Below are 13,202 nucleotides of genomic sequence, written 5' to 3' on the forward strand. Positions count from 1 at the left end.
GAGGCGGGTTTGGGATTTTCACGCTCATCTCGTGCTACATTTTTGAACTTTTAAATGTCAGAAACATCAAAATGTGCAAGATTCCCTTCTGCTTTGTGATAGCGTCAATTAATATGTCATGCAGGTTTATGCTCTTTCTGAATCTCAATCAATATGTAACGAAGCTAATGAGTGGGTGTTTGCGCTTGACAGTGATCTGGAAAAGTCAGTGGAGGAAATCCAGAAGGAGATGTCTGTCAATCACCGACATGTGACAGTGCAGGAGCTGGAGGAGAAAAGCTCGCTGCTGAGGAAACTGGGAGAGACTCTCACCGAGCTGAAGAGTGAGACAGACTCAGACTCTTTTCTGTCCTTCACAGCCAGACACTTGAACCTCGCTTACTGAAGAGAGTTGTTCACTTCTCTGCCTGTCTGTTTTTCTCTTTGTCTCTCTCGTTCAGATCAGTTCCCGGGGCTCCAGAGTAAAATGCGAGTGGTGTTGCGAGTGGAAGTGGAAGCTGTGAAATTCCTGAAAGAGGAGCCACACAGACTGGACGCTCTGCTTAAACGCTGCAGATCTATCACAGACACTCTCACCACACTGAGGAGGTAGACAAACACTTATTTAATCATTCCTTGTCTAGCTACACGTCTCAAATGTAATTTACTCTTCATTATTTTGAGTGCTGTTTTATGGTTTCATCAGGCTGGTGAATGAAGGAGTGTGGAAAACCCAGGATGAGTATTCCGGCCCCTCTCCTAAACTCGGAGGAGGGGACGAGTACAGGAAGAACACAGACTTTGATATTCCAACCAGTCCACCGCTAAACCTCAATGAGACCAGCCTGGCTAACTGGAGCCCTCACTCTGGTCAAGTCCACAGCCACTCGAACCCCTCTAGTGCACAGCGTGAGAAGGATTCTCATGGGATGGTGGGCTCGTTGAAGGGACGGGAGCTGGGCGAGCTGGGAGGTCGAGGAGGGTCTGATAAGGCCTCATCCGTGGAAGTTAGACTGGTGAGGAATGAGATTTAAAATGAAAGAAACCGTTTGTCTAAATGTATATAATAGCAATTCCTTTATTTAGTAATGTTGTTTTAATATGTAAAGGCCAAAGTCTGAAGTCATTAAATTAGACAATAGTACGAAGGTATGTTTTTAAATTAGAAATGAACCTTGGACAATTTGTGTTGCTAAAAAGAATGACAATGTTTTAATCAACAATTTAAAATACTTACTATGCAAAGGGGCACAACTGTTGATGAACTGTTATGAAGTTCAAATGTTTGAGGTCAGTTTTTTTTTTAAAGAAATTATTTATTCAGCAAGGATGCATCAAATTGATTAAATGTCATTTATAATGTCACAAACATTTTCTATTTTAAAAAATGCTGTTTTTTTTTAGCTTTCTATTCATCAAAGTGTCTTTAAAAAAGTGTCACAAAATATTAAAATATTTCCACAAACTATTTTCATCATTAATAATAATAAATGTTTCTTGAGCAGCAAATCAGCATATTAGGATGATTTCAGGGAGGATCGTGTGACACTGAAGAGTTAGAGTAATTGTTAGAAATTGTTAGAGTAATGATGCTAACAATTTAGCTGTGCAACACATTACATTGAAACGTATGTTAAAATAGAAAACAGTTATTTTAATTTGTAATAATGTTTCACAATATTACTGTTTTTACTGTATATTTAATTGAATAAATGCAGCCTTGGTAAGCATAAGAGAAATGAAACGAACTCAAAATATCTTACCATCCTCAAACTTTTGAATAATTGTACATATTTATGTTTTTAGAGTTGAAAATTCTGACTTGGTGTGAATAGGCTTTAATACTTCAGCTTCTTTAGCTGTTTTGAAGCACTAATGATCTTGTAAAATGTAATCTGTATGTCTCCTCAGGCAGCTGAGCGGGATTGGGAAGAGAAGAGGGCCAGTCTAACACAGTACAGCGCTCAGGACATTAATCGACTGTTGGAGGAGACTCAGGCTGAGCTCATGAAGGCCATTCCTGACTTGGACTTTGCTGCCAGGCAGATCAAACCTGCTCAGAACCAGATTCAAAACCAAAACCAGGGCCAGGGTCCATCTAGCACCAATGCCACACCTGAACACAAGCCTAATAAACCTCAGAATAAACTTTCCAGTAAAGACGGCGGATCCAGACGAGGCTCGGATGAACTGACAGTGGCGAGGTATCGAACAGAGAAGCCCTCAAAATCCCCCCCTCCTCCACCACCCCGCCGGAGTTTCCCCTCCACCCCTGGCCTGACTACACGCAGCGGAGAGATGATCATTCCTGGAAAGAGTATAAAGGTGACTGGTGACATTCAGAATGACACCCACACACAGATGATTTTGCATGTGTGTGTTTATGCATGCAAACTTTCTCAAACATTCATATGCAAGCTGTTACTGAAAGAGCAGCACACGGACCGTCAGAGGAGTCAGGGGAACACATAAATCACTTTTATTTGAGTGCAGGGTCTCAAAAATGTCAGGCATCTCATAAAAGCCGCCTGTGTTTGTGGGTGTGTTAGTCATGGTTGATATTTTACCTCAGTTGTTCCTACGCTAATAAATCACCTTTCGGTCACAGGTGAATTTGAGAGAGATTGAGAAAGATTAAGATGGTTCTAGGTGTTCATTTCCCTTGTCTTTACTTTCAATTAAGATTCAGTCATTACATTACAATGGGATATATTCTATACTTTTGCAGCCTTTTAGTTATTATTTTCTGCAATTCAGTTATCATGTCAGTCTTAACAGCCATAATTATTTTGATTCATTCATTCTTTCAACCATATAAAGAAATAAATATTTGTATTTTTAAATATTTATATAATTATTTATTCATTCATCCATTCATGACGTAATAAATGAATGTTTACATTTTCAAATATTTATATATATTATTTATTTATGAATGATTATATTTTATATTATTCATTGATTGATTGGTTCTGTCATCCATAAATAAAATATGTATATTTCATAATAAGTTTTCATAAAGAAAAACAAACAAATATATAAATGTATTTTATATTTATTTATTAATTCATTCATTTCATACAGTCTTGTTGCAGACATTCAGACATTAATTGTAACTTAAGTGTCCAGAAATATCTAAATCTGTTTATGTAGATACATAGACAATGTCTCCATTACATTACAGTACAACAAACATATTTTAAAAGAGAAAATCATATATATATATATCTTTGAAGTAAGTCGCCTTTTTTAAAATGCATATAGTATATACAGATTTGTCCTTTTGTCTGTGTATATAAACAGAAATCAGAATCAGAGGAGACTGATTCTCAGAAGCCACACGTTAAGCTGAGGAGGAGTATATCTGAAGCCCCCCGACCGGCCTCCACCCCTCCGACCATCGCTGGTGGAGAGCGAGAGGAGGGCAACGAGGAGAAGTTTGCAGCTGAGCTAGAGGTGAGCACGTGTATTACCTGAGGAGTCGTATCAGACCGTCTGTACCCTAACGGCTGAAGTGTTAATGTTGGTGATTAATGTCCATATGTCACACGCACCAGATGTGTCTGGTGTACACCCACAGAGCAGTGCAATTACATTCACACACACACACACTCATACACACATTGGTGGCTTCTACCAGTTGGCAGGTTCGCTCATTCATTAAACACACATTAGCAAGCAGGAGATCTGAATTTCTGTCTGTGCTCTTTGGCTCATGAACTATTAAGTTCAAATGAGTGGTTTGACAATGTTGTGTGCTGTACTGATGTAAAGTGCTGTTAGTTAGGCACTGGTGAATATATTGTGGGATACCGTTTGTGTCTAATTTAACTGTACATAGAATCAACAACCATAACATCTAATATATGCCATCTCACTTACCCATATACTTTATCTCTAGATACATTAGCAACTTCAGAGCAGGGTTATGCACCACTCAAATTGAATTGGGAATGCCTTCTACATACTAATTTTATTCCAGAATTTAAACTGAATTTAAAGAATGCAGAACTGTAATTCAATTAAAAATTCAATTCTGAAATTCTTAGAATTTAAGAAAGTTGACACTTTTTTTATTTATTTTTTTTTTATAAAATTCAAAGAAATTCATATACAGTACCTGCTGTAATACTGATGTTCTGTCATACCTACGTACAACACACACTGGATATTTCTAAAAACAGTACACATTATCAGTCTATGTAAATTCTATAATTAATTTAAATTTCATTTGATATTTTCTATTATATTACACACATACACTGTTGTTCAAAAGTTTATAATGTTTTTGAAAGAAGTCTCTTATGCTCACCGAGGCTGTGTTTATTTGATAAATACTTTAATACTGCAATATTGTGAAATATAAAAAAAATTGTTATTTAATAACTATTTATTGATAAAATTGTTATTTAAAATAACTATTTTAATATATTTCAAAATATAATTTCAGCAGTCATTACTCTGGTCCTTTAGATTCAGCTTTTTAAGAAACATTTGTTATTATCATCAATTTTGAAAAAAAGTTGAGCTTCTTAATATTAAGTTCTTTATATAGTTTTAAAGTTCAAAAGAACAGCATTTATTTGAAATAGATTGTAACATGTAAATGTCATATAATGTAATATAAATAGAATGCGTCCTTGCTGAATGAAAAAAGAATAAATCTTACTTACCCTAAACCTTTTAACAGTAGTGTATATATGTATAATCTATGGGGAAATTATTATTTTTGAAAATTGTACCTTTTAATCAGTTTATTTCAGTTCAGTTTGTTTTATTTTAAACAACAAACCTTAAGGATTTTACCCAGTCCTACTTCAGAGCATGCATCAAATCTATTTATATTTGTTTAATTGATGCACAATTAAAAATTCTATCCTCTCTCCCCAGCCGCCTCCATTGACATATTATCATTTTGCCACGGGGCCATAACAGTGCATTTCTCCTGACTGACACAGCTTGAGCCTTGATTTTAGGCTTCCTTGACCTGCTTCAGGGCAGCAATACACACACACACACATACACATGGCACACAAACTACAATGCTCATTAACACCAATAAGCAGACAGATTTTGTTGTCTTGGTTGAGTGGATGACAGCGTAAGCGAGCAGATGTCTCTTGTCCTCCATCCCCACTGCATGTCTCTGTTGGAAACCCTGTGGAGACCTGTGGAGATCTGGGCACTGCTGCAGTGACCCTCTCAAACCTAATGAGGCTCACAAGCTGCATCTCAAAACAAATCCATACTCCGTAACACCCACACTCTACATACACATTCATGAAGAGAAATAGCTGAGCTCTAAACATTGTTTAAAGGTACAGCGTGTCATTTCTGATGTTCCGTCAAATTATAATGTCATTTTGTGTAAATTGTTTTAATAAATTATGGGATTTTCCCTTCTGTATGTGAATGTGCATAACCTAAATGATTGAGTTTCAGAGTTTTTTCATGGAAAATCCTGAAATGTCACAGTCTGAACTGATATTGTGCATCCCGTATTTTTCATTCATTCTCTTCAATCTCCCTGACCGCTCAGCTTTTTGAGCGACATCTGACTCTCCCCCTGCCCTCTCCCAGGAAATATCCTCCTCCCTCTAGTTTACAGCTGTTGCCCCATGTGTCCTCGGCTGGACAGGTAACAACCCCTGCTGCGAGCTAGTGTGGACTGCTGTTGTGTACTCATGCACACAACTACACAATCACCACATACTGTGCATTGTGTGTGAGTGTGCACTTGCCAGTGCATGTCTGTTTTTATGTTGAAATGCCCAATTTCCTTCACTGAATCTAGAAGTGGTTTGTTGTGGTGGCACTTGCCCCGATTTCTGAATTTTGCTGTTTTGTGAGCACAGAAGCAAAGCTCTGTGATCTTGAAAGGAATAGTTCACCTAAAAATGAATGTTCTATCATCATTTACTTACCCTCATGTTGTTCCAAACCCTTCTGAGGAACAGAGGAGGAGACATTTTGTTTTACTATGTTTTTTTTCATGAAGTAATATTGAGAGGGGACTGAAACTTTCAAAATTCAAAAAGTATTAATGTACTAAAGATATAAAAGTAGCCCATATTCCATATTCCAAGTTTTCTAATTCCATAATATTTTTAATACTAAATGTAATAAGTTCATGAGAGAAATAGCTGGTATGTAATTAATTCTTTTGAATTCTTTTGGATATTTCTTTGAATCAGTTAATCCGTTTCACAAAACTAGTCTGAATGATTTGTTCACGAATCACGCTCGAGTTCAGCACACTGACTCAATGATTCAGTCACAAGTTAAAGGGTTAGTTCACCCAAAAATGAAAATTCTGACATTAATTACTCAGTCTCATGTCGTTCCAAACCTGTAAGACCTTCGTTCATCTTCAGAACACAAATTAAGATATTTTTGATGGAATCATAGAGCTCTCTGACCCTCAATAGACAGCAAGGGAACTACCACCTTCAAGGCCCAGAAAGGTAGCAAGGACATCGTCAAAATAGTCCATCAGTGGCAAAGAAAACAAAAATAACACATTTATTCAATGATTTCTTCTCTCCCGGGTCTGCCACCATTCACAGCAGTACCACAACACATGCTTGTGGAAGAGAAGAAATTGTTGAATAAAGTCATTATTTTTGTTTTCTTTGCACACAAAAAGTATTCTCGTAGCTTCATTACATTTCAGTTGAAGCACTGATATCACATGGACTATTTTAATGATGTCCTTACTACCTTTCTGTGCCTTGAACGTGTCAGTTGCATTGCTGTCTATGGAGGGTCAGCGAGCTCTTGGATTTCAACAAAAATATCTTAATTTGTGTTTCTGAAGATGAACAAAGGTCTTATGGGTTTGGAACGACATGAAGGTGAGTAATTAATGACCGAATTTTCATTTTTGGGTGAAATATCCCTTTAACAACTCAAATAGAGGATAAGATTATGAATGAATAGCTATGTAGATTTTAGTCAGTTCCTCACAAAACATTACAAAAGACAAGATTAGCATGAGTCAAATTGACTATTTTGAACTATTTTGTGCTTTTCCATTCAGACATTAAAACATTGTAATTACATGAAAAAGAGTAAATGTAAGTAGTAAAAGTAAATGAGGACTGAAAGGTTTTTGAGTGAACTATTCTTGGGTGAATGCTTTTAAATATTTGTGATTTCTTTATTTAATTTTGTATTTGTATGTGTGCTACGCTACGTATGTGCCAGCAGTTGATCGCATCTAAGGGTGGTGATAATCACTCCAGTGATTTTACAGAGAAATCTCTGGTAAGTTTACTTTAGCCACCTTTACATTAACCTTACAACCTCAGACATTTATGATTCACATTCACTGGTTAATTATACAAATTACTCCTGTTAAATTGCAGATACAGCACGGGATGTCCTCCACTCCAGTTCCCCAGATAGTCTTAACCGAGTGTAACTCTCTTCCCACGTCCCCCTCTGAGGACTCAGCAGAGACCCGACGGTCTGACAGCGCGCAGACAATTAAAGAAAATAACACTGGAAATGACATCAGAGTAAGTTACTTCAGCCACATTGTGAGGACTCCCCGTCTGCCGCTGTGGAAACAAGACTTGTCAGCCTGCCAAAAAGTCCCTCGATTACAAGACTTGGATGCAACCCAGAGGGAGCTCCAGAGTCCCGTCCAGGATGTGACCCAGTCATGCCCGCCCTTAACAAGTGAGAGAGCAATTAAACAGCCCCTGAGGAGGGAGCCGAGGGTTCAGGATTCTCTCGAGGTGGCGACAGAAACGAAAGAAGAGCGAATGAGAAAGTCGGACACTACATTGTCCGTCTCGCCGCAAAACGGGCCGGCAGAGACATCTCAAGTGGGTTTGATCCGCACTCAAGGCGTTGGAGGGGAAAAGGAAGACATCTGCCACAGCACGTACCGTCGTCTGGACAGTCTGGAGGAAACCATCCGTGAGCTGGAGCTCAGCCTGATGGAGTTCAGCACTGATCCTCACACGGGGAACATCTTCCCAGCATCCGTCCAGACGCAGAGTTCCTCCACCAAGAGATCCGGCAGCACCCGATATACAGCAGACGGAGGAGACACAAACAAACCCACTGTCCCACCTAAACCGTCCTGCATCAGCACATCCACAGCCAAGGTTCAACCTAACCTTCAGTATCTTCTCCAGCCCTGGTCTTTCTGTCTTTTCCATCTTCTTACTTCCTGTCTGGTGGAAGGTTTTTGGTCTCTTCCGCTGGGTTGCTCAACTAGATCAGTTTGTTCTCTTTTGCAAATGCTTTGATAAATTGTTTGCCTCCAGACTCTGTAGAAATACATATTGTATCTTTCTCACAATAAATTCTCTTGTTTCCTATTCTTTATTAGCCCACTCTTTTTTTTTCTCCTCTTAAAATGACTTTGCAATTTGATTACTTTCCCCTTGTCTTATTTTCCTCTGGTACATAGGACATAATATGTGGTTTTCTCGTAAAATAAAAAGATAAAGCCAGGGAAGCTCTTCGTAACTACTCAAGTGATTTTGTTGCGTAATTTATGCGGTATTGTCTCCTCTCGCATTTGTCTTTCGTCTTTAGAGAGTAGTTGTCAGGATAAACCGCTATGAAGCAGCGATCCACCAGACGTCATGTGTATTACTCAGCTCCGCTGAGAACAGGGCTGATCTCTGTGAGTGACAGAAGGGAAGGATTGGGATGAAGTCACTTGTGTTTTCCACTGTGTTGCTTTCAGCCCACACATTTGTATACAAGCCAACATTGCATCATCCCTCCTAACTGTTGTGTTTGAGCCCCTTGCTCTAGGTCCTTGCACGCTTTTCTCATAGGACAGATGGAACCTGGCACCCGCAGGTCCACCTGATTGCAAGCATTAGATCCTCTTACAGAGCCCTTCTTTCAGTGAGGTGCTCATTAGCATAAAACACACAGCTAATGTGCCTCCTTGAAGCTTTAAAAGGACTGTTGGCTGGTTGTGACTCTAGACTTTGGTCTAGTGCTTGATAGGTAATATATGCAGAGAGAAAAGACTAGAGAAAGCGTCCATTATTTTGTATTGCACTGAGAGCTTTTGTCAACTTCGTGCAGAGGCGTATAATTTATATTTTCTGAATTTAATACAAGAAATTATAGGTAATATGTGTCTGTGTGTGTGTGTGTGTGAGAATGAATGAGAGGACTGTGCTGAGATGCATGTGTTCTATTAAAAACACATCACCCTCCTGCCTGTCTTGCACACTATTCTCCTCCAGCACTTCCTTTGACTGCTGGTGATGGCAAATACACTGTTGGAAATTGGGTGGAAAATATTACCAAATATAGAGCACAGATTGATCTCTTCTTCTCTATCATCCTTCTCAGACTGGTGGTGGAAAGGCATTGTCTCGTCTCAAGCACCTACAGCAGAGCGGATCAGAAAAGAGCAAAACAAGCAAACAGAGAGAGGACTTCCTTAAGAACCAGGGTCAACAGCAGGTATGATCTGTCTTTCTGTCTATCTATAGTTGTGCTCATAAGTTTACACACCCCTTACAGAATATGCGAAATGTCAATAATTTTAACAAAATAAGAGGGATCATGAAAATTGCATGATATTCTTTATTTAGGACTGCTCTGAATAAGCTATTTCACATTACAGATGTTTATATATACTCCACAAAACAAAATAACTGAATTTTTTTAAATGACCCCATTCAAAAGTTTACATACCCTTGAATCTTAATACTGTGTGTTGTTTCCTGGATGATTAAACTGCCCGATATTCTTCAGACAAATCCTCCAGCTCCTGTACATTCTTTGGTTTTCCAGCGTCATCTGCATATTTGAATCCTTTCCAACAATGATTGTATGATTTTGAGATCCATCTTTTCACACTGAGGACAACTGAAGGACTCGTGCATAACTATTACAAAAGGTGAAAACATTTACTGATGCTTAAGAAGGCAACACAATGCATTAAGAGTCAGTGGGTGTAAACTTTTTGAATTGGATGATCGGGGTAAATTGTATTTATTTTGTCTTCTGGGAAACATATAAGTATTTATGTAGCTTCTGAAGTGCAGTACTAAATGAAAAAAATATGATCTTTAAACAAAATAAGAAAAATGTAATCATCACCCTGTTCAAAAGTTTACACCCTCTGGCTCTTTTTTCTTGTGGAGTAAATATAAACATCTGGTATGTGAATTGGCTTATTCAGGGCAGTACTAAATAAAAAAATGACATGGAATTTTCATGATCCCTCTTATTTGAACATATTTGCATATTCTGCAAAGGGTATGTAAACGTCTATTTCAAAACTATTCAAATATATCTATGCCTAGTCTAATCTCAGTCTAGTTTTGGTCTATCTTTAATCTTAGTTTTGGTTTATTGTTTGTTTAGCCTAAAAATTAAACTGTGTGTAGTTTTAGTTAGAGTTTTGGTCAAGTCTTAATCTAGCCTAAGTGTCGATTTTAGGCTTAGTCTGGTCCCAGTTTAGTCTTAGTCTATCTGTAGTCTTGGTTTGTTCTTTTTTCAGTCTTGGTTTTGCATGTAACATGGTTTTAGACTTGTTCTTAGCTTTACTGTTGTGTAAGTTTGTATTAACTTTTAAAACGGTTTGCTGAAAGCTAAGAAGATCATTTTCAGCTTGAAACCAATTCATAATGTCTGTCTGAGGGCATTTCAGAGCTTAGATTCCACAGCTCAGACTATTGCCGAAAGCCTTAGGAGAGATGTGTGTGTATATGTGCGTGTTTGTCTGTGTGTGTCAGTCACAAGTGAAGTGAGGCTGGGAGAGAACTTTCTAGCAGTGACGCTTTGAAAAACTGAATTGGAGCGTCAATCGCAGAACATTTGGGACTCTAAAGTGCACTTAAAACCCTCGAACAGAACAAAGAAACCAGAGACAGGTGGGTCTCAGGAGAAGGGGGAGAGAGAAAGCAGGAAGCCAGAGACTAGGGAAATGTGAGCTCTACAACATAAGCGAAGTGAACGAGACAGGTGGAGAAAACAGGGGAGGGTTTGAAAGATGGATTAGTAGGAGAAAAAGACGCACACACACACAGACAGCTATGGGCCTGTGTGCTGTAGGTAAGGAGAAGATAGATATGCTGGTGCTCTGTAAATCTCCTCAGTCTGTGTTTAATAAATCTGGCCCCTGTTCAACAGGCCATGAATATTAGAAAAGAATCTAATCTTTTATGGGGAAGGAAGAGAGAAGCAGATATTGGCAAGAGAGCGAGCAAGATCAGAGGGTTCATTGCAACTATAATTACAGGAGAGCATATTTGCTGTTATAGGCACTCCTGCTAAGCTGGATATGATCAGGATTTAGTCTTGTCAGTGTAACAGCTAATTATTCCCTTTGAAGTGGACTGGGTATATCTCCTTTTTGTCTTAACCCTCTTAGCAGCAAATGGATACAAACATTTATGCACACTCATCTTTTCACCCGTACTTTCATCATTTCATTGAGGCTTTTTTTCTGCTTGCTGTGCCTTACACTGTGCCTCTCGGCCTCTTCCACGTTTGATTTAGTTTTGTACTCTATAGCCTTCTCTCGAAAGACTTCATCTTTGAAATGATTGCTCTCCCTGACTGCTTAAAGTAAATTAACACATCACTGCTCCTCAAACACTTCACACAGTCAGTACGTTTACATGGACATCAATACTCCGATTTTAATAAGGCAATACTCTGGTTAAGAGTCTACCATGTAAACAGAGATTTTTGATTGCCTTAATCCGGCTAAAGTCATAATCGAAGTAAACACAAATCAAATTAAGACATGTGGAGTATTCCTATTTTAGTCGCATTATTGAAGGGCAGTACAGACATGTAAACACCTTAATCACACTATTACCGTCGTGTAGGACTTTTCGCCGCATTTTGCGACAGGATACACACACGGCAGCGGACAACCGGCAAATAAAAGAGCTTCAACACCGCCATCGTCTATATGCACGTACAAATAATTAACTGCACTTGAAGCTTTCATAACATTAAAAATGAAACACCCAAAGCTGTATATGGCATCATCACGAAGACGAACTATGTTTGTATGTGAAATTCTGGAGGAGACGTCAGATGTCGTCGCGTGGGGACGTAATGACGCATGCCATTAATCGATCTATGTACTGTAAAATGGGAACATGAAAGGATTATTCTAAAAGCAACTCATGTAAACACCTTAATCATAATATTGTCTTATTCAGAATAAGGTAAATAATTAGATTACTGATGTCCATGTAAACGTAGTCAATGTCTTTTGGTCTGATTCACTTGCCATTTCTGACCTCTTCTCCCTGTCTTTATTGGACTAATTGTAAATGAAATGCACACCACCTTTCAAAAGTTTGGGTTAGTAATAAGTCTCTTATGATCATCACAAAGTCTGCATTTATTTGATCAAAAGTACAATATATTAAATTAAAAAAAAAAAGTTTTCAATGTTAATATATTTTAAAATGTAATTTTAGCAGCCATTAGTTCAGTGTCAAATGATCATTCAGATGTCATTCTGATATTTCTAATATTTTTGGTGCTCAAGAACTATTGCTTGTTATTATCAATGTTGCTTTTATATTTTTGTAGAAACTGTAATGCATGTTTCAGGGTTTTTTTAATAGAAAGTTCAAAAGAACAACATTTATTTGAGACAGAAACCTTTTGTAACATTATACGTGTTTTTACTGTCATGTTTGACTGTTACATGAATCCTCCTTGCTAAATGCAAGTATTAAAAAAACAACAACAACAACAAAAAAAAAACTGACCTAACTGACCCCAAACTTTTGAATGGTATTGTACAATTTTCTTTTTTTCTGGTAACATTTTAGTATAGGGACCAGTTCTCACTATTAACTAGTTGCTTATTAGCATACCAATTATTAACATATTAGCTGTTTATTAGCACTTATAAAAAGCACATCTTCTGCATGACCATATTCTACATCCCTAACTTAACAACTTCCTAATAAGCAGCAAATTAGTAGTTTACTGAGAAAAAAAGTCTTAGTTAATGGTTTGTTAATAGCGAGAATTGGACCTTAAAATAAAGTGACCTCTTTTCCCCAAAAAAAATGCTGTCAGTAGAATGAAGTAATCACAAGTCTTGCAGACAAAATTGGTTTTCTCAATGCAAAATGCAAAAAAAAAAAAAACACCCTTATACATATTTCGTTAATGTATCTTTTTATCTCTATCTCAAGTTGTTTGTGTACCCCCCTAGCACCCATTTTCATTTCACATATGACTTCCTTGAACAG

General features: G+C 37.8%; 1 protein-coding gene across 18 annotated transcripts in view; it reads left to right on the plus strand.

Moving 5' to 3' along the window:
- The window catches only part of srcin1a (SRC kinase signaling inhibitor 1a), a 124,055-nt gene that overhangs the window by 109,906 nt on the left and 947 nt on the right, over window positions 1-13,202 (plus strand). For 13 of the 18 annotated variants that reach the window (XM_058768742.1, XM_058768745.1, XM_058768749.1 and 10 more), the window contains 7 exons: window positions 193-323; window positions 441-588; window positions 686-995; window positions 1,891-2,304; window positions 3,283-3,435; window positions 7,186-7,245; window positions 7,347-9,302. In XM_058768742.1, the coding sequence (XP_058624725.1) occupies window positions 193-323; window positions 441-588; window positions 686-995; window positions 1,891-2,304; window positions 3,283-3,435; window positions 7,186-7,245; window positions 7,347-8,240 (2,110 nt within the window). In that variant the 3' untranslated portion in view covers window positions 8,241-9,302. The other 5 variants (XM_058768761.1, XM_058768746.1, XM_058768744.1 and 2 more) reach the window with 4 other exon arrangements.

Source organism: Onychostoma macrolepis, chromosome 03 (genome assembly GCF_012432095.1).
Source record: "Onychostoma macrolepis isolate SWU-2019 chromosome 03, ASM1243209v1, whole genome shotgun sequence".
NCBI classification, from domain to species: Eukaryota; Metazoa; Chordata; class Actinopteri; order Cypriniformes; family Cyprinidae; genus Onychostoma; species Onychostoma macrolepis.